The following is a 21,280-nucleotide window of genomic DNA, read 5'->3' as shown; positions in this document are numbered from 1 at the left end:
GCTGGCCCACCAGATCCGGAGGGAATGCGGCCACCACCTCCTCCTCCTCCATCTGCTTGGGGATGGCGACGTCGCCGGCCGCAGAGAGGGCCATCACGTCCTCTAGGCCCCGCCATTGGCGTCCATCATGCATCATCAAGGAGTCCTCCATGACACGCTGCATGAGCCAGGCCTCCTCCTCCTCCGTCATGTGAGGAGGTGGAGGTGGTGACAGAGACGGAGAAGGAGACGGCATGGGCGTGAGGCCGCGCACCCGTGTACGCCCGCGCACCTCCCGTGCCCGCCGCGGCCCCGAGACCGTGCCAGAGGGTGGAGTGGGCGGCGTACCTGTCGTCGTAGTACAGGTCGTCGGGGAGGAGGCGGCGGTGGCGCTCGATCTCGTCGCGACGCGCACGGCCACTCGTCGGCACCGGCGGGATCGGGACCCGGTCGACGGAGAGGTGCCATGCGTTGGGGAGGTGGACGTCGCTTCACGGGACCGACGTCCTCGTCTCCTAGTAGCGCCGGCATACCTCAGCGCTGAGGTACTGCCGGTTGCGCTGGCCGGCGGGCCTAGGGCCGATGGTGAAGGGAGCCGCGGTGGAGGCACGACGTGGTGGCGATGCGGCCTCCTCCTTCATGGAGCCATGGCGGCATCCCGACGAGGAGCCAGCCTCGCGGTCGTGCTTCCCCTTGCGGCCGTAGTTCCACAGCCCATGGCTGCGAGGTGGGTGGCCGGCGAGTTCAAGGAGGCTAGGGTTGGCTGTCGGGTTTCGAGGAGACCGCAGGGTGGCGATGGAAACTGTGGACGATGACCGGTCCACGACTTCCCCATTTAAGAAGGACCGCGACCGTTCCCTGGGCGGACGACAGGCGGGGCCCGGCCGCTCGTGCGCATTGATGTGGGCGGGTGGGAGGTAGGTGGCCGCCTGCCACGCGGCCACGACGCGGACGAGCGCGCGTCTGTTTGATGTCCGCCGCGACCCAAACTCCCCGCAAGTTTGCGCTCGAAATGGGTCGTCCCGAACACAAAACGGACAAGATGGGTCCGGGCCGTCTCGCGCTGGGCCGACCAGTTTGTTCCTTTTACCCCAAACGGACGGGGCCGGACATGATGGGGGCGCGCGGTGGAGTTGGCCTAATGCAGCGATAGTGCATGAGATCAAACACCGTTGTAACAACTTTCTTTTTGGTTTTTTTACTCTTGAGCCTAGGATTTTCAATTGGAGGCTAAGGGGGTGTTTCTTTCCAGGGACTAGAAAAAGTCCCTTTTAGTCCCATGTGAAAGAAACAGGAGGGACTTTTAGGGACTAAAGTGGGGTAGTTGGGACTAAAGGAAGAAGTCCCTATGGAAGGGACTTTTTGGGACTTTTTTGGCTCTTTTTCCAACAATGTCCCTACTTTTAGCATGTTATTTAATAACTTGTAGTATATTATTAGGGGTAGCATGGTCTTTTTACATGTCATTTAATGACTTCTAGTCTATGTTTAGTCCTTGAAAAGAAACAGGTAGGGACTAGAGACTTTTTAGTTGGGACTAAAAAAAGTCTTAGGACTTTTTAAAGAAACAGGGCCTAATAATCTTGTCAAGTTTGCTTGTAATTTAAATATGGTTAGACATGTATGGTTGGATACTTCTCATGACTCAAGCATTGTACCTATTCTTATAGATGATGTAACAATTGTTTGAAATTAATAAAATTAATGATTTTTTTTAAACATTGTACCTATAACACTTGTTTTGAATGAATAAAATAGACGAGATTTTTTTTTTAAAAGGTACTCTAGACAGAGGTCACGGAGCCCTCGAAAAAAAAAATACGCTAGAGGATCTCGTTCAAGAGACGCCGTCCTTTCCCGTTCCTTCTTGCGACGTGCCGGCGACGGCGACTGCGAGCGACCGCGCACGCCGGAGGAAGCCGGAAGGAGGGGAGGGACCGCGGAGAGGAGATGTTCACGAACGCGCAGCGCCAGGTCGAGCGTACTGGCCGCGGCGGCACCCCGAGAGACCAGTACCTTCAGGTTCGCCTCCTTCCCGTCTTCTCGGCCGGGGATTGCCCCGGGGTCTCCCGATTCCTTCCGCGATTGTTCTAACTGGTTAAAGTACACGTAATCACCAATTTCCTCAGGATCTTGTGACCCAGTTCCAGGACTCCACGGATGAAGGTAAAAATCTGTTGGCTAATTCGGTGTTCTTTCTTAGGCTTGCACAGGAGTCAAATTTCTGTGTTTTTGTGCTAGAATTCGGTGTGTTGGTTTAGATGGAACTGAAAATAGATACTGAGTTCAGTTGGAATTATGGTAGAAATTGTTGTGAGCGTTTCGTCGCAGCTCATTAAAGAACATTGTATTGGGTCCAAAAGAAACAAATTGGTGAGTTCCAAACAACACCAAGGAAAACATGCACAATATATTCTAAGCAAAACGAAAGGGATTGAAAGGTTGACGCATGGGCTCTCTACTGATGTTTTCGACTAGATAGCATAACAAAGGTTTGAAAATTATCATATGGTATGAAGACAGCTCAACTTTGTCGGTGAAACGCCTCAGCTTCAGTGTTATCATTTTTGTTTCAGAGTACAAGGAGAGAATTGTTGCAAACTTGTCAAATTTTGCGTATGACCCTTATAACTACGCCTTTATGCGCCAGGTTTATGATTCCACATGACTTTTGTTTCGGTCAATCGCTGCATTTTTTCAGCACTCTTCTGGTACTTTCTTATTGAATGAGACGGTATATCTGTTCTGCTTTCTCAGCTGAATATTCTCGAGTTGTTCTTGGACTGCATTACGGAACCAAATGAAAGGCTTGTTGAGTTCGGCGTTGGTGGAATATGTAATTCATGTGTTGGTGAGCAATCTAATGCTTTGAATCCTATGGAATTTTTTATTATTGTCAAGCATGCAAGCCTACCCCCAACTTGTTTGGGACTAAAGGCTTAGTTGTTGTTGTATGCAAGGCACTTATTCAATGTGTCTATCAAACATAATTTTTTGACGTGGTCATCTTGTTTTGTATTTATCATGCAGATCCAGCAAATGCCTCTGTTATTACTCAATGTGGTGGAATCCCATTGGTTGTACAATGCTTATCTAGCCCAGTTAAGAATACCGTGAGTATTTCTGAACCTATGAACTGCAATCATAACAGTATTGGTCTTCTTTGTTTTGAAGAGTATTTTTTTCTGATGGGTTCCTTCCTATGCATGTAAATTTCCTATTGATCGGTTAGGCTACTTTGGGTGATGTCCAAAATAAAGGTTACTTAGGAGAGGAGATATGTGAATTGAGGATATTTAGCCAGAGCGCCCTCAATCGCTTGCCTCTCTATTTCATCCATTATCTTCATTTGATACATATCAGTTTTTATGTCACTATATGTTCTCACTTCAACATATACCAACATTTCCATTTGATTGATTGCGTGCAGGTGAATTACGCACTTGGAGCCTTGTACTACTTATGCAATCCTTTGACAAAGAAAGAGATATTGAAGCCAGATGTACTTAGGATCATAAGAGACTATTCTGCAGCTGGAGCCATCAACAGCAGCTTCAGCAATCTGGCAAATGCATTTCTGGACAAGCACGTCACGAGTTGACGTTAGTTCAGAACTGCAGATGATAAGGCTTGTAGCATTCCATCTGATAGAGGGCATAGAGGAGAGGCTCTGCAGGAGTTACACTTCTGTGCATACCTGGCCAAACGGGCCGGCCCGGCCCGGCACGGCCCGACCCGCCAGAATCGTGCTTGGCACGGCACGGCACGCCGGGGCCCGATTAGTAAACGGGACGTGCCGTGCCGGCCCGCGTGCCCGGGGTCCAGGCCCAAGCACGGCACAGGGGCTATACGGCCCGGCCCGTCGGCACGCCAGGCCCACTGGCCTGCTAGGATTTTAATATTTTAGGCCGCTATTTGGGCCGATTTCGGCATGTTCGGCTATTATTTGGGCCGGTTTTGACATTTTGGGCTGTTTTTTGGGTTAATATTAACCTATTGGGCTTTATTTTTTATCACATATATATATAAAATAAAAATAAAAAATGAAAACGCTAAACGGGCCAGGCACATGGCCCGCGTGCCCAGGCCCAGGCACGGCCCGAGGCGTGCTGTGTGCCTGGCATGACCCGTTTAAGTCGTGCCAGGCCCGGCCCGTGTCATGCCTGGCCTGCAGGCTGTCGGGCCGGCCGACTAGCACGGCCCGTTTGGCCAGATCTGCTTTTGTGTCCATTTATCCAAGCACAATAATTAGTAGTGACATAGATCTTGAATTTTTACGACCTCTGTGATAAATCAGCAAGTTCATCAGCGCCGAGGTCTTGGTATTTATTCCAGACAACTGTAAAATTGTCTACTGTAATTGCTTAGGAGTTGGCAGTAAAAGGAAGGAGGATAAAGTGCTCCTTTGTTAATTCCATATTCTTGAATACAATTTGTCTGCTTCAAGTAGATATCCACATGAACGTTAACAAGACCTGAAGTGCTAAATGAGGATTTCATTCATGACCCATCTCTGTCATATTTCTGTTTATTTCCACATCCTTCTAGATTTGGCTAATTGCTGGTTAAACATGTAATCAGTCTCTACATGCTTAACTATAAAGTAGTAGCAGAAAACTATACACAACAATAGACTATGGGAGAGGAAAGCAGCTGTGCGCGAACTATGGGTTAAGGATTATAAGTATTAGAACACAAGAACACAAGTGCTTCGATAAATTGACCACCACTAATGATTATTATTTTTTGATAAGTGGGTGCTCCACCTAATATATTCCAAACAGACTGAAGCCTGACGCAGTTCACAAATGAGCATTTTAAGCATGCGTTTCTACATTTCAACATGTGGATGCCAAGGTCGCGCTTTGTTCTTTGCCTTTGTTCTTTGCCGGATTCAGAAGAAGCAAAGCAATCTTTTGTTTAAATAATGAAAGTTGAGACTTGAATCTAGAACCCATTGGCTTACGTTTTATGCACTAACCAGTAGAACCAGAAGTCTAGAAGGATAGAAAAGATTGGACAATCCATATATACTTCCACAGACATGTTGCGGATGTCCTGCGAAAGGTTCATGGTGGTGGATTCATTTCCCCAATGCCGCTCATCCCCAAGGTATGGGTACACTCCAGTATAGGATTATAGTACGCTCTTTGCCGCTTTCTCCTTGAAAGATAAAACAAAGTTATCTGCTGCTTTACTTGCTTCAGTACATGAGTTGTGTTACTCACTGCTGGATCAGTCTGATATATGTAGAGAGAGGCAGGGGTAGTAATAATTGATGCGCTAGACAAGTAGGTTAGCTTTATTTGCTGTATCAAAATATAAGGAGTAGATATTTTCATTATCCAAGGACAAACGTGGTAAAGTTATTATTTTTTCTTCCAAACAGAGGCATAACTTTTGACTTATCCATTAATTAAGGGAGAAATAGAGAGCTGAGGTTACAATACGACCCGAAAACATCAACAACAAATACAAAAAGGCTGCTATTCTTCCAGCATGAATGAACCCACACGCTATGAGAATTGTCGGAGGGGTGGATTTGTAGCGAAAGACCCTCACATTTCTTTCATTTTAAATGGTCCAACTCATGAACATGGTGATGGATGCCATCACACTTCTATTCGGAATGTTGCTTTCAGACATATTATTCCACCAATCTTTCAGACATACAAAGTTGAAGCCAATCCCTAACCAAATCCCCAGCCTCAAAGTGTAGCGGCATTTGTAAAGATATTTAGTTTCATGCATAGATATACTACCAAATGATACAAACTAAAGCCTTATACAATCTCATAACAATTTAGCAAGCACATCTCATGGTTCCTCTAAAAGTGTTAATAATTTCACCAATTTCAGTGTCTCTCACTCGGCGCCTAGTTGCTTCCGCAGGAGTATCAAGTGCTGAAAGAGACCTCTGTTACTTTCCCTTTTGATATTCTTCTCAGGAAGCACTAGCAATCAGACTACTGGTAGGTTGCTTCCCGTCAGACTAGTTGATGGCCGTAAGATTAAAACCACGCTGATGATGCGATCTAGTAAGAAGGAGGGTGGGAGTTGGGTAGTTACTTGTCTCCGCTAATTACGTGGTTCTGGTAACTGATCCTTGGTAGCGTGTCTTCCTGACGTATTTGTCTTATGTCAATAGATTCATTCCCTATTCAAGTGGCATGACACTTTTTTTTATGTGGGAGCAAGCATGATGTATGATATTTCGTATCCTCTACACTAATATTTGTTTCCAACTTCATTTTTAATATTTGCTTTCATATAAAAACGAACTCCTAGTAACAACATATTTTGCGTCAAAAACATTGTTATCATTTTTTTCGTTGACTAGAATTGCATCCAACCAAATTATGGTTTGTCTTCATCGCAACAGAAAAAAATATTTTCACTTTTTTCATAAGCGGCAATCTCTTGCTTCCATCGACTATAAAATTGCTTCTATCCAAATAATAATTTGTGGTGCAAACGAAATGATCTTTTCATACAATGATTTTTTTGCCTCGCAAAGAAACACGTGGAAGCACAATATGAATGATGAAGCATTGAACATATTAATCCAGTCTGAACAAAGATTTACAAATCTATTTTGCAACAAGAGTAAAATACTATTACAACACTATTTTTATTTCGTCATGGTCGACATAACGACACGCGCTAGACAGTCTTATGATGACAAGATCCATGTGCCATGAGTTGTACATATAAGCGACAACTTAGGATAGTGCCTTGTTCTTGCACTCAACTCATTACATATAACTGAGAATCTGTATAACTGAAGCATTCTCTGAGAAAGAAGGGAGCACACACGTCAGTGACTCATACAAAAATTCACTAGAAGAAACAAAATAATTGTATAATAAAATGTTCAAACACAAGCAATACTAGCATGGTTGAATCAGAAACTAATAAGCATGCACTAATCTGATGATGATTGAAGAAAATGTCTATACAATAGAAGTAGCACACAGTTACAATGGTTGAAGCCAAAAAAATCATTACCATCGAATCATTACCAATTTTCTTTTGCCAGTGAAAGCAATCTTCTATCTCAAAAGAAGCAAAAATATCTGTCTGTGGATGCATTATGGTAAGAAGCACAAAAAAAGTAAATTTGAATCATAAGTTCATAACTACTCTTACTTGGAACCTTGAAAAACTAAAAAGGAACAAGCTAAAAATGCCACCTAGGGAGGCGTACTTGAGTGATGTACATACAAATTTCAAAGAAATTGGACTAGTGTTTTAGTGATTAAAAAAATAAAGTTATAACATAGAGGAGATATAACACAGATCTCAGGAAAAAATATGCTAGGAATCACTAGTAATACGGAAAATAAAAGGCGTCAAAAGGCGATGATCCAAACCCTAAATCAGACAAGGATGGGGTGGGAATCCCGTGTAGTGTCGGCCTCATTCTCCAACCAAGACGGTGCTTCAACGAGGTGCATCAGAGGCCAAAACTGCAGCTGAAGGACAGGCCGATCCCGGTGGAGTTAAGCATGATGATGATGAAAGTTATAACCTTGCCGGTAAAAAATAGTACCTATCAGACCCCCGCGTGTCGCCGGATGGCATGACGTACTTGCCAGGTAGAGCGGACGCTGAAGATGGACAGTTCAGGAACTTGTGTAGTGGGAGAGAGCAGGGGCGGCTACAGCCTACACGCATGGCAAGCTCCGCTCTAAGCACGAACGGGCAGGAGAGATGGAAAGAGCTGATTTGGGGTGATTAATTTGGGGTGATTAATTCGGGGCGAGATTACGGGCATGGACCAAAAGACCGGGTGGTTTGTGAGCTTCTGGTGCATGACTCGAGCCTCTCAGCCATGGGATCAAATTAGGAATAGACGGCATGCAACTGGCCTGACGAATGCTTTTACATCAGATGTCTGTAGGTAAGTGTTTCCCATTCTTCTCGGGTCATCAAGTGAATCATCATGGTTCCACTAGTATCCATTTATGTGAACAAAAAGTTCCATGCACTAAAAGTATATATGTTGTGTACGCAAGGTGGATCATTATGAAAGACCTTTGAAAGCTTAAACAAGAAGAAAAATGCCCCAAGTTCAAGTTTCAGAGTCTACTGTGGACAAAGGTGATGACTTCTTGGAATTGTCGCAGATTCACAGCTGAACTACATAAGATTCATCAGTTGTTGTTTGCATTGCATTACACTGTCAAGTTGTATAGCTCGAGACATCCTTCTGTTGCCATACTCGATGAAGTGGCACTTACAATGTCTAAATTTTACACCCAAACTATGTAAATTTCATGAATGACATCAAGTTAATGCTGAGTATTTTTTGCAACAATCTTTTTTATTTCTCAACAATGTGAAGCTTGGGGGAATAGAGAACTAGCCTTAGGCCTTGTACAGTGCTTGGCGCTTATGCACCGGTGCTTAAGGAGAGCGAGTATTAGTGCTTCTCAAAAAAATGTTGCCACACAATGAAGACTGCTTCAGATCGGTGCTTAATTGCTTTAAATATGTAGCACTCCTCAGAGAAGGAGAGCCGTTATATACCTTAAGCACCGGCTAGCACCGGAAGCCAAAGTTTGCTTCTTTCCCACTTCTAAGCACATGTGTAAGCATCGGCTGAGAAAAAGAACTGTTTTTGTTGCTGAGGCACCTCTATAAGCACCTGCATTGCACATGGCCTTAGATCTCTGGTACATCGTACATGCATACATGAAGGAAATACGATGATCTGTCACACAAGTAGGTGTGGCTGTACTCAAAACCATTGCATAAAAATTCAAGTTGTAAAGCTGGAGGATAGCAGTGGGTGATGCTGCATACATCAACGGCTGCAACAGAAGTGGCAGTTGTCTTGTCTGCGCTCAAGAGTGCCAAATACTACTGGTACACCGAAGCTCAGCACCTTTTGGGTTGCAGAACAGGATTATGCGATCAGTATCCTTTTCGAAGTTGGATTATTTTCCCCAATGCATCTCATCCCCTACAGGTCGTACCAGGATAGCACTTTCATCACCTTTTCTTCCTTCTCACGCTCAAAGATGTCAAGCTTTGGTGAATGGAGATGGTAACCTAAGATAAAGGAAACCAGAACTTTATTTGCTTCACTATATGAGTTGTTTCCGCCGAGGGAAAATGTATACTAGTGTGTTAGGCGAGTAGGTGAGAATATTACTCATTGCATCAAATTATCCAGGGTGCACGCCAGTAAATTTTCCTTTCAATTTTACAGTGACAATCGTGGGTAAGGGGCGTAGCTTCAGTGGATATTGATACTACCAAGGTGTCTTGATACAAACTGAGATTTTAGAGTCTCATTAACAAGTTACCAAGGATATTGTCCCTCTATAAAAGCTAAGGTTCCTAACATAATGTTGACAAGCACACAACACCTCCAATGCGCTGACAAATTGTTCATAATGTTGTGACACATCTACTGTTATTGATCGTCTAGTTTAACGTGAAGTAATAGTTCACCAAGAGTTAAATGGAAAGTAAATTCTATTTTTTACCCCTTCTTTCGGCATATTTGGCAGGTATTACTTCGTTTAAGAAATTTTCATCTGTTTTACACGTCATCAGTTGAGACTTTTTTTTACATTCTATTGAAGCATGAGAAGAGGAGTGACACTTTCCTATTCAATGAGATGGTATATCTGTTCTGTTCTCTCAGTTGAATATTCTCCAGTTGTTCTTGTACTGCGTTACGAAACCAAATGAAAGGCTTTTTTAGTCAGGCGTTGGTGGCATATGCAAGTCATGTGTTGGTGAGCAAATCTTGTACCGCATTACAAACTTTTTGTGATGCGCTGCACATCCTAAATAGTGTACCGCAGAGTAGCGCGTGCGATGGTAATGCCTTCTCACACGAGTTGCAAAGATGGGTTGTATGGGAAATATGACATATCTCAAACAGTTGTCCGATAACTCTCGTTTGTGATAGGTGCGGACATCCAATACGTTTAGTTTTGCGAAACGTTTGCGTTCATAGGTCACCATCACCGATGTTTATTCCGTGTTGTGTGGGATGGAACAACCCCCTCCCCTATAGCCCACACACACAAGGCGACAGTTTCGAACTACGTCACAGAAAGGGTTAAAAATCGTTTGTATAGCAATGTCGCTGCACCAGTGTCTTAAAGTACTTGGTACTTTTCTTATTGAATCTTTGTTTACTTCTGTGAAAATAAATGATAAAAGGACTGGAGATGAGTCAACTCTAGTTAGAGAGCGTCTCAATTCCATGGAGGGTGATGATTCTAATGCTAAAACAGAAAAAATGGTTTTGGAGAGGATAAAACTTTAACTAGTGATGTGCCCACTATCTTGGATCACAAGAATTTTAATTATGATAATTTTTCTTCAGTAGACTGTATTTCCTTGCTGCAATCCATTACTATGTCACCCAATGCTTATGAACAAAATAAATCTTTTACTCAATGCATAGTAGAAGCTATGGTAAAATCCTATGATGAAAAACTTAAGGTAGAAGTCTCTATTCCTAGAAAGTTGTATGATGAATGGGAACCTACTATTAAAATTAAGATGAAATAATATGGATGTAATGCCTTGTGTGATCTAGGTGCTAGTGTTTGAGTTATACCTAAATCTTTATGTGATGTGCTTGGTCTTACTAATATTCATGAGTGTTCCCTTAATCTACATCTTGCGGACTCTACTATCAAGAAACCTTTGGGAAGAATAAATGATGTTTTCATAATTGCTAATAGAAATTATGTGCCTGTAGATTTTATAGTTCTTGATATTGAATGCAACACATCTTGTCCAATAATACGTGGGATACCTTTTCCACTAACTATAGGTGCATTAATTGATATGAAAGAGGAAAATATACGGTTCGAGTTCCCATTAAATAAAGAGATGGAACACTTCCGTTGAAAGATAATCAAACCACCTTATGAATCTATCATGAGGGATACTTATGGGTCGAGTGTCAAAGATGACAACACTTGATCATATGAATTATGCCTAGCTAGGGGCATAAAACAATAGTGCTACTTGGGAGACAATCCAATATTTATCTTTGATTTTGATTTTTTACTTTCTGTTTGTGTGTCATAACATGATTATTACTACTGTAATGATTCTGCTTTTGTGTTTAAATTAGTGTTTGTGCCAAGTAAAGGCTTTGGGATGACTTGCATGATGAGTAGAATTGATACAGTGCAAAAACAGAAACTTTAGCGTCCAATGTGGAATTTCTCTGATTTTACTCGAACTTTTTTTGATCTATTTTTGTATAAAGTATTGCTATACAAATTCCCCAGGTCTTCCTAATTTTTCAGAATTTGTGGAGTTACATAAGTATGGTACTTAACTATATCTTTACATATTGTTCTATTTTAGACATATTTTTTTTGCTTGCATAGTTTGCTTGTTTTGATGATGCTATAGATTATATCTGGGGGTATAAGTCATCGATAAGTTAGAATACAGTACCTTGTATAATAATAAAATATGAATCAATTTATAACAGTACCTAAAGTATTTGATATTTTTATTACACTAACGGATCTCACGAAGTTTCTGTTGAGTTTTGTGTGTTGAAATTTTCAAGTTTTGGGTGTTATCGCGATGGACGAAGGAATAAGGAGCGACAAGAGCCTAAGCTTGGAGATGCTCAATGCACCCCAAGGTAATATTCTAGGAATAATCAAGATTTTAAGCTTGGCGATGCCCCGGAAGGCATCCCCTCTTTCGTCTCAACCCATCGGTTTGCCACTTGGAGCTATGTTTTTCTACATCACATGATATGAGTTTTGCTTGGAGCGTCGTTTGCTTTAGTTTTATTTTTGTTTTTTTGTCTCCCACAATCATTGTTTGCTGGACACACATATTTTAGAGAGATACACTATCAACATGATTTATTAGAATACTCTTTGTGCTTCACTTATATCTTTTGGGCTTAACAGTTGCTCTAGTACTTTACTTATATCTCTTAGAGCACGGTGGAGGATAGATTTTATAGAAATAATTGCACTCTTGTTCTTCACTTATATTTATCTGATAGTTAATAAATAGCAACGGTAATTTGCATGTGTTACAAGACTAGTTCAAAAATAATAAGTATGCAATGAGTGCATAATCAAAATCACATGTAGCACACAAAAGAGAAACCATGGTTAATGATATTAATGTGGTAATGTGAAAGAGCATGAGTGCATGATCATTGGTTATAAGAGTATCGTGAATTAGAGGTTGTTAACTTGGTGTTCATCCAAATATTTCTATGGCATGGTGATGGTGTGTGAGCATACTTATTCCTCGCTGAAATCCTAGTGTTGTTTAAGTCGGGGGCGCGCGATGATTAACTCCTACCAACCTCCTCCCTAGGGGTATGTGAGTGGTGCTTTGATTTAAGAGAGCTAATAAAATCTTGCAATAAATATCTGAGTTCTTTATGACTAATGTGAATCCATTGATATATGCACTCTCACCTTCACATATTTTCTAGCTTCTTCGGTACCATGCATTGCCCATTCTTACCTCGAGGATCGGTGCAACTTTCACCGGTGCATCCAAACCCCATGACATGATACGCTCTCTTGCACATAAGCCTCAATGTATCTTCCTTAAAACAGCCACCATACCTACCTATCATGGCATTTTCATAGCCATTCCGAGATATATTTCCATGCAACTTCCACCGTCACTTCATATGACTTATACTTTCATTGTCGTATTGCTTTGCATGATCGTAAGATAGTTAGGATGATATTTACAAGGCTTGTTCTTTTTTTGATAGTTTTTGCTATGCTAGATCATTGCACATCCTGGTACACTGCCAGAGGCATTCATATAGAGTCATATCATCCTATCAATTTTTCATATCGAGTTGTAAGTAAATAAAAGTGTGATCATCATCATTATTTAGGGCACTATCTCAGTGAGGAAAGGATGATGGAGACAATGATTCCCCCACAGGTCGGGAAGAGACTCCAGACAAAAAGTCAAAAATAAATAAAAATAGAGATAAAAAGAAATAAAAAAGGGGAAAAGGGGGAAAGGGAAAAAAGGAAAAGAAAAATAAATAAATGAGAGAAACGAGAGAAGGATGGTGCTACTACCTCTTATTCCACACTTGTGCCTCAAAGTGGCACGAGTTCTTCATATAGAGAGTCTCTTGATTTGTCACTTCCATATGCTAGTGGGAGTTTTTCATTATAGAACCTGGCTTGTATATTCCATTGGCAGGATTCCTCAATGCCCGAGGTCTTCATGAGCAAGCACGTTAGATGCACGCCCTCTTAGCTTCAGTTGAGGTTTCATACACTTATATCTCTAGTGCATTCGTTGCATGGCAATCCCTACTCCTCGCATTGATATCTATTGATGGGCATCTCCATAGCCCGTTGATACGCCTAGTTGATGCAAGACTTTATTCTCCACTTTCACCCCTTTGAAACCTATCACCTTATTCTATTCCACCTTTATGCTATATCCATGGTTCACGCTCATATATTGCGCAGGTAATAAAAATCTGAAGTGCGTTAAAAAGTACGATCCAATTGCCTGACTTGACACCGTGGTGCTTAACATTTGTATTTATGTGGTGAGGACGGAGTCATGCTAATTTATATGATAAAATGAATAGGGGATGAACATTCTTTAAGAATCGTATGTTTTAAAACTTGATGATTATGTCGCTTATGTTTATTAATTCGTCGTTTCTCAATGATCAAACCCGCAATAGATTACATGTTGGGTAGCGTGTCACATCAAAAAATCTGTTTTTTATCATTTACCTACTCGAGGACGAGCATGAATTAAGCTTGGGGACGCTGATACGTCTCCAACTTATCTATATTTTTTTGTTGTTCCATGCTATTACATTATCATTCTACGATACATTTTGGGTGTTTATTTACCAATTAAAATTATTTTTGAGCACTAACCTATTGACCCACTACCGAGTGGCAGTTGTTGTTTTCTGCATGTCTTTGGCTTTTCAGGTTTATAGTACTAAACGAAGTCGAGTTTCCACGAAACTTTAATATGATTTTTTCTAGACCAAAATAAAACGTGGAAGCTTCGACAGGAGACCAGAGACCGCATGAGGGAAGCACGAGCGAACAGGGCGCGCCCTGGGGGTAGGCCACGCCTTGTTGCCTCGTGCCTCCATAGTTGCCTCCCGATGCCCCTCTTTAGCCTATAAATTCACATATATTCCAAAAAACCTAGAGAGTCACCCAAAATACTTTTTCCACTGCCACAAGCTTCTGTTTTGCCGTGTGCCCATCTGGAGCCCTGCTTCGGTGCCCTGCTGGAGGGGGGATCAATCACAGAGGGCCTATACATCATCCTTGTTGCTCCCATGATGATGTGTGAGTAGTTCACCATAGACCTACGGGTCCGTAGTTAGTACCTAGATGGCTATCTCTATCTCTCTCTCTTTCTCTCTCTTGATCTTCAATACAATGATCATCGCATCTTTGCTTTGATCTATCCGATGTAACTCTTTTGTGCGGTGCGTTTGTTGGGATCTGATGAATTGCAGGTTTATGTTCAGATTATTCATGAAAAATATTTGAGTCTTCTCTGAATTCTATTATGATCCTTATGTATACGATCATCATAGCTTTGTAAATCTGTCTGATCTATTGATTTGCTTTGGCCAAGTAGATTGGTCTTTCTTCAATGAGAGGGGTGTGTTGTAGTGGGTTCAGTCTGATAGGTTTCTATATCCCGGTGATAGAAGGGGACAAGATACGTCTTTGTGTTGTTGCCGCAAAGGATAAAACGATGGGGTTAGTTCATATTAATTGATTTCTCTTTGTCTAAATCATGCCATTGTTCTCCAAGCATTACTCTATTTTACATAATACTCTAGATGCATGCTGGATAGTGGTTGATGCATGGAGTAATAGTAATAGGTGCAGGCAGGAGTCAGCCTATTTGCTTATGGACGTGATGTCTATATACACATGATCATTGCCGTGAATATCACATACTATGCGCTTTTTTATCAATTGTCGAACACTAATTTGTTTACCCACCATATGCTTACTTTCATGAGAGATGCCACTAGGAAAAACTATGGCCCGCGAGTCTATTCACTTATAATTTTACAAACGCTATAATACCTTGCTATTCTTATTTACTTTTATTTTATTTTGCAATTTACAGTTATCTACTACCAACCACACTATTTACATGCTTCCAAATAACGAGTCCAAGGGGATTGCCAACCCTCTTGCCCGCATTGGGTGCAAGTGTTTGTTCTTTTGTGTGTGGCCGCTGAAGATAGGGGTTGGTTATTACTCCTATTGTTTCAATAAAACCTTGGTTCTATACTAGGGAAATACTTACCTATATTGTGCTGCATCACCTGTTCCTCTTCACGGAAAACCCAATGCAGATCACAAGTATCATATAACCAAGTATATCTTGAGTAATCATCCACAATCACCAAGCAATACTTTCTTCCCTTAAGACTATTGAAAGATGAAGGACCAAAGAGATCCATGTAAAGGAGATCCAAGGTCCTCTTCGAGTAGATGGTAGTCGTGGATCGGTGAGTCGCCTCATGTAGCTTTCCTTTGATACAAGCACCGCAAGCACGATCTTTGGCAAAAATCACATTTGTTAGTCCACGAACGTGATCCCCTTCGTGGAGACTTTGCAAAGATCATATTGAGATGGGCTAGCCAGCGATGCCAAAGCCATCCCACATCAACCTTATCCATTAGGCAAGTCGCAGTCTTATACTGGTCCATCGACGTGCTATACAAATGGTTTTAACCCCTTTCGGTGATGAATGTTTAAACTGATGCCTTGTATGTGTGGGTAATAGGGAGGGTCCATCCCACACGACATGGAAAAATCATCGGCAATGGTGAACAATGATGCAAACGATCTACCAAACATAATCGTGTGCGCTGTAGGAACATACCACACACACTATATTTTGGGCATACGTGTGGGATTTGGGATCAATCACACATGTCTATCACGACTCAAACGTGTCTAATTGCTCATGGAAAACAAACGATGTTTGACCTTTTACCGTTTGTGAAATATTACCTAATCCACGCGGGCCATGGTAGAAATTTTGTGTCATATCTTCATCATCACACACGTTTCCCAAAATATTTTCGCATGGGATCATCTTTGCATCGGGCATAGTTTCCTTTTGGCTCACGTGTGAGATAAGGTGCTATCACAAATGATTGAGGAGCTCCTACGCACACATACAAGTGCTGAAAATCGTGTGTGATTTTTTATGTATCACCAATGTTTCAGTTTATATCTCATATGCTTTTCTATAGATCACAGGCGGTTGCGCTATGGGTTGTGTGTGCTTTACTTTCTAGATTGCACATGCTTGGTTGCTAGAACAGTGTGCGCTTAAATGGTCAGGTTATTGTAAGATATCGCATTTGAATCACCTTGTGAATAGAAAATTCGCCACAATATGCAATTGAATAAATAGTGTCCACATGAGGAACATTCATCATAATTCACCATGATATTCAATTGAACAAATAGTCTTCACAGGAAGAACATTCATCATAATTCGCGATAATTTGAAATTGAGTAAATGCTAGATAAATTCCACAGATGTATGGACATATGCAGTACATAATCATATTGTATGAAATCCGAAGACATGATCACATGGAAAATAATGCATCCCTGTGTATATATTTAGCTGATAATATATGAATACATACTTATTCTTGGGAGATATAAATACTGAATTCTTCAACGTCTTCAATGGGCTTGATATAGTGATTCACAAATAAAGTGTTGATCAATTTTCTAACAGAAAACAATTCATCCGCAACGAGCGGTTCAGAGGTCATCGGTCCGAAGATCAACTACATGATTTTAGATCAGAATGTGACATACGTGAGTAGAAGATAATAATTAAGAAATAGACTTACTGGTTCAATGTTGGGTTCAATCTTGTCAGCATCGAGACCACATAGAACATGTGTGCATATGTTCATCATGTGTGCACACACCTAGTATCCACACAGGTTGGTCCCTTGTTATTGTTGAGGACAGTGATTTTTTTGTACAATATTAGTCATGTATTTTCTCTGTCAGGAACAACCTAACCGGTGTAAGATGTTTCTTTTTTTTCTTTGAAGATAAATGGAAAGGGGTTTACTTAGAAACTTGAACGCCTAACTAGCATTTTCTAAAAATAACATATTTCCTTTGTCTTACTAGAGAAATGATCACAAGCTCCAGAGGTAGTTGGCGGTCGAACCGTCTCCCTCCTAAAGTTATGTTCTTTGACAATACACTGCAAATGAAGATAAATTTTAGCATATACAATCCTTGAACCAGATATGAACATAACATATTAACATCAAATAATTCAATACCTATCCATGAAATCCTAAAGACCATTCAGATCATGAGGCTTATTTGACTCTGTGAGAGAATCCACGTATTAAATTGTGTTGCGTTTTGGAATAATCACCACCAAGATCCAGTGCTGGCTACAGTTTAAGAAAACCTTAAACTTACGAACTTTGTCAAAAATAGATAGATGATCAATGTATGCATGGTTGTACATTTAACTTACCATTCATGATATGGCCACATGAAGAATTCTTCTACCTGTTACTTAAACAAGATATTGGTGACATGATCAATGAAATCCTTACTGTAACATTATTGGCGACATAATGTCCTCAATTGATCATGTCGTCAATATCAATATGATCATGTCACCAATATCGCCAATATCTATGAAATACGACATAATGTCCTCAATTGATCATGTCGCCAATATCAATATGATGATGTCGCCAATATCGCCAATATAAATACGCTGTAACATTATGTCGCCAATATCTATGAAATACACATTATGTCGCCAATATCAATTGATCATGTCCTCAATATTGTTTCGTAAATAAGGATATATGAAATACACATGCACACTCAGTCATCTCTACGCTGTCAATCCCTACAGAGGAATACAATACAGTTAGCTTTCTTTTTTCATTTACATCCTTGTATTGAGAAGTTGATCAGAATTTGTGAAGTACTTACAAAATCAAGCATTTGACAAGAGTGACATCAAGCTCATCGAAGTTGAAGAAGAGATGAAAGTCCTCAAATTCCGCATTGATGGTACCCTCACGGTGATTGGAACACCCACTTTTGTAGTGCATTTGCAGAATGATAGTATCTTCTCCTTCTGACATTCCGTCCATGCAATATTTATGTAACTTGCGACAAGTGGAACTGCACTCGTCATGACAACAAGAAATGTCTAACCATGCTTGTACCTGCGTGCTTCACATGGATCTTCATCGGCAATGCCATGGTTCTGCTCGAAGAGTCTTTGTAGTAGGACGCTCTAGTTCTTATCCCTCCTTTGTTTCTGTCATGTGTAATAACAAATTGCCAATTTTACCAGGAACCAAAATATAAATGCAACATTATTTGTAGTACATGATGCACATCGGCAGTGTTTGAGTGAGATCAAATTAATAGTGGTAGGTATGTACATTCTGTTGTCAAACATACCAATCTATTAAAAATTGTTGCTCTTGCACCATGTTATGTTCACTAAGTCTGAGAATGTGCTTATTTCAGATTGCCATGTCGTGATGATGCTAGCCATGTTTCTATGCATAATTAGACTTGCTCATGTTTAATGAAATAAAGTGCATCATGTCTATTACCATGTTGTAAATTTTCATACCATGATAAGTCTTGTTGCATATAGTTCTCTTGTTGTCAATATGCCTTCAGGTTAAAATAGTTTGTGAAAACTATTATTTTCACTAAGTCCCTAAATGCTATGTTTTATAGTCATGTTGTGATATTACTACCATGTGATGTGAACAAATTTATAACATATTACTACTAGTGTCAATTAAAATGGCACTCGCAATCGTAAAACTGTGACACTGTCTTAATCACATCCAGAATCAAAAAGCACACAAGAGGTGTCTGAATCACACCTAATATAACAAATGATTTCTAACAACGAGAGTTAGGCTAACCTTATTTTCACATCACAGAAACTTCCTCCCACTGTACCCAGATTCAATAGCTCGTAACTTAATGGATGGAAATTGATGTGGACCATGAACAATCAGGTCTTCAGCTACCCTGTTCCGTTCCTTGGAAGTGATTGTCCTAGGTAGCTACAAGCGAAAGAAATGGCTCAAATCAGCATGCTGCTTTAAAATCCCCAATTCCAAACCAAAACCCTAAGCCTATTTGATCCCGAGAGAAGAGAGGAGAATACCTGGCTAGTGAGAGATTCGTCTTTGGAAATATGGCTTGAGGGTCGTTCGAGGAGACCATGGCGTGTCTATGGCGGTCGGATGCTAGAGGGAGAGATGCAGTGGTGACACCAGGGGGTAACAGGGAAATGTGGCCCTTGGGGGAGGGAGAGGCAAATATTTTGGCGGTTGTCAAAATATTTCGCTAGGTGCAGGGAAACTTGGTGCGCAAATATTCATTAGACACGGTTTCTCTGCTTTTAGGGTGTGCGATGATATAGAGCATACAAAATTTCGCCCCTCCCGACGTATTCCTTGGTTATAGAGATTTATCAAACACAATTCCTGTGCTTTTAGCGTGTCGATGATATAGGACATAAAAAAGTTTGCCCCTCACCATGTACTCCCTTGTTATAGTGCACATCCACGTCATTGCATAATTTAACACAAATTACTAACTTAGGTATACAAATTAGCGGACACATAGCTCGTAGTTACTAAACCGAGCAAGTTTACTAAATAATCAAGCTGCTTGAACTAGACATAGTTCTAACAAAAGACCGGCTCTCTAGACAAAGTTTATTAGTACTACACATAATTTTAACAAAGACGCCGATGAGCGGGCGCCCTATGCCTCGCTGATGTTTGATGAGATGTCGACGACTTGGCTGGACGACATTCCGTCGGTGCTGGACTCCGCGTCCCCCAGGTTGAATTCGACCATCGCGACATCCTCACCATCGGCGTCTCCCTCATCATTGTAGTACTCATAATAGTGGCACTACCAGATCTTGCGTTGGTACTCCACCATCGATTCCTTGACGGGCAGGCGCTTCTCGACCTCCTCCTGATCCATGTGCAATTCCTCCAAGCGCTCATCACTCTCAGACGACTCCCGCATCTCCAGGTCTCGCTCGAAGATCTCGTGGGGAAAGGGTTCCATGGCCTCCTCTGCCGCATGGTCGGCATGCATCTCGGCATCTGCAACACCCGCCTCTTCAGACGTGTGGTGCATGCTAGATCTCGAGGAAATCTATGGTATCTTGGCGTGGGCATTCTCGATATTGGCCTAGATGGCCTCGACACAGGCAGGGCGACCTCTACGGCATGGTACGCTGCTCGAGCGCTCTTGGCATTTGCAGCCGCCATCACAGCAGTTGCAGCTACCGTCTCCGTGGCTACACATGCCCTTACGACCGCTGCAGAGTCCTTATCAGTGGATGCGGCCACGCTCAAGGCCGATGCGGTCGCGGTCTCGGTCTAGACGACCGTGTTCTTGGCACAGGCGCTAGCGCCCGGGGGCCGAGGGGGCGATCATACGCACCCTTACAAAGCGTTCCCATTGTGTCATTCTTTGCAGAAAGGGTTTGTTGGGGAATGGGGATCGATGGTGAATGGGATCCGAGCTAGACAAAGCCGACGAAGCTTCCCTCATAAGCAATAAATAGATCCGTGAATTTTCATCGCAAACAGTTCCCATATAGAAGTGTGTGTATTCAGTTCACGTTTTGTATTAAATTTTAAAACTGTTTTGAGGTACAACGGTAACGGATATTGTTGTAGTTGTACGAAAAACAGATCCCTACTATGATAATGCACGAACGACATCCTAAAATTTCAAAATATTCGGGGTTCAGTTGGCATTTTTATACAGTCAGTTAGTTTCTAGAGATTTAACTACCATAATTCAAAACTAAAATTCATGAACATGCAAGATGAAGAAAAAACTGATGGAAAAATCATATTTATGCACTACTTGTTTCTCTATATATGCCACATGCAATAAATTTGAAGTAGTTTCAAACATCTTGAGTAACGGTTTGGATACAAGCATTGAGAATCTAGGTTAATTCAAAAATTAAAAAAAAATACTCTGAAGTACATGAAAATCTGCATGGTTTCCCGACATGGAGCCACGATGTCGTGGTTAAAGTAATGACTTGTTTGAGATAAGCCTTAACATATGCATCTCACAAACTGAAGCATCACACGAAGGTTTGTAGTTCCGAGAGGAAACATTGAGCCTTGTTTGATGACAAATCGCTAGGCGCCACATCATTCGGCCTTGCTTTTCTTTCATTGTTACAATGCACGAA

At 41.4% G+C, this 21,280-nt stretch overlaps 1 protein-coding gene across 1 annotated transcript; it reads left to right on the top strand.

The window, feature by feature from the left end:
* The first annotated feature begins 1,781 nt into the window (after positions 1-1,781).
* Positions 1,782-4,396, top strand: LOC123436072 (armadillo repeat-containing protein 7). The gene is made up of 6 exons (XM_045115610.1): positions 1,782-2,001; positions 2,109-2,145; positions 2,556-2,629; positions 2,737-2,830; positions 3,010-3,092; positions 3,410-4,396. The coding sequence occupies exons 1-6, from the start codon at positions 1,930-1,932 to the stop codon at positions 3,578-3,580; spliced, it is 531 nt and encodes a 176-aa protein (XP_044971545.1). The 5' UTR covers positions 1,782-1,929; the 3' UTR covers positions 3,581-4,396.
* Positions 4,397-21,280: the final 16,884 nt, after the last annotated feature.

The sequence above is a fragment of the Hordeum vulgare genome, chromosome 1H, assembly GCF_904849725.1.
Source record: "Hordeum vulgare subsp. vulgare chromosome 1H, MorexV3_pseudomolecules_assembly, whole genome shotgun sequence".
Classification (NCBI taxonomy): domain Eukaryota; kingdom Viridiplantae; phylum Streptophyta; class Magnoliopsida; order Poales; family Poaceae; genus Hordeum; species Hordeum vulgare.
Note: the sequence above shows the minus strand (reverse complement) of the source record. Positions and strands in the feature narration are given on the sequence as shown.

What these genes read in the sequence shown, in the direction of transcription:
- LOC123436072 (XM_045115610.1), top strand. Translation starts at nt 1,930, where the DNA reads ATGTTCACGAACGCGCAGCGCCAGGTCGAGCGTACTGGCCGCGGCGGC. An exon ending in CCAGGACTCCACGGATGAAG is followed by an intron (nt 2,146 to 2,555) that starts GTAAAAATCTGT and finishes TTTTTGTTTCAG; the next exon opens with AGTACAAGGAGAGAATTGTT. An exon ending in ACTACGCCTTTATGCGCCAG is followed by an intron (nt 2,630 to 2,736) that starts GTTTATGATTCC and finishes CTGCTTTCTCAG; the next exon opens with CTGAATATTCTCGAGTTGTT.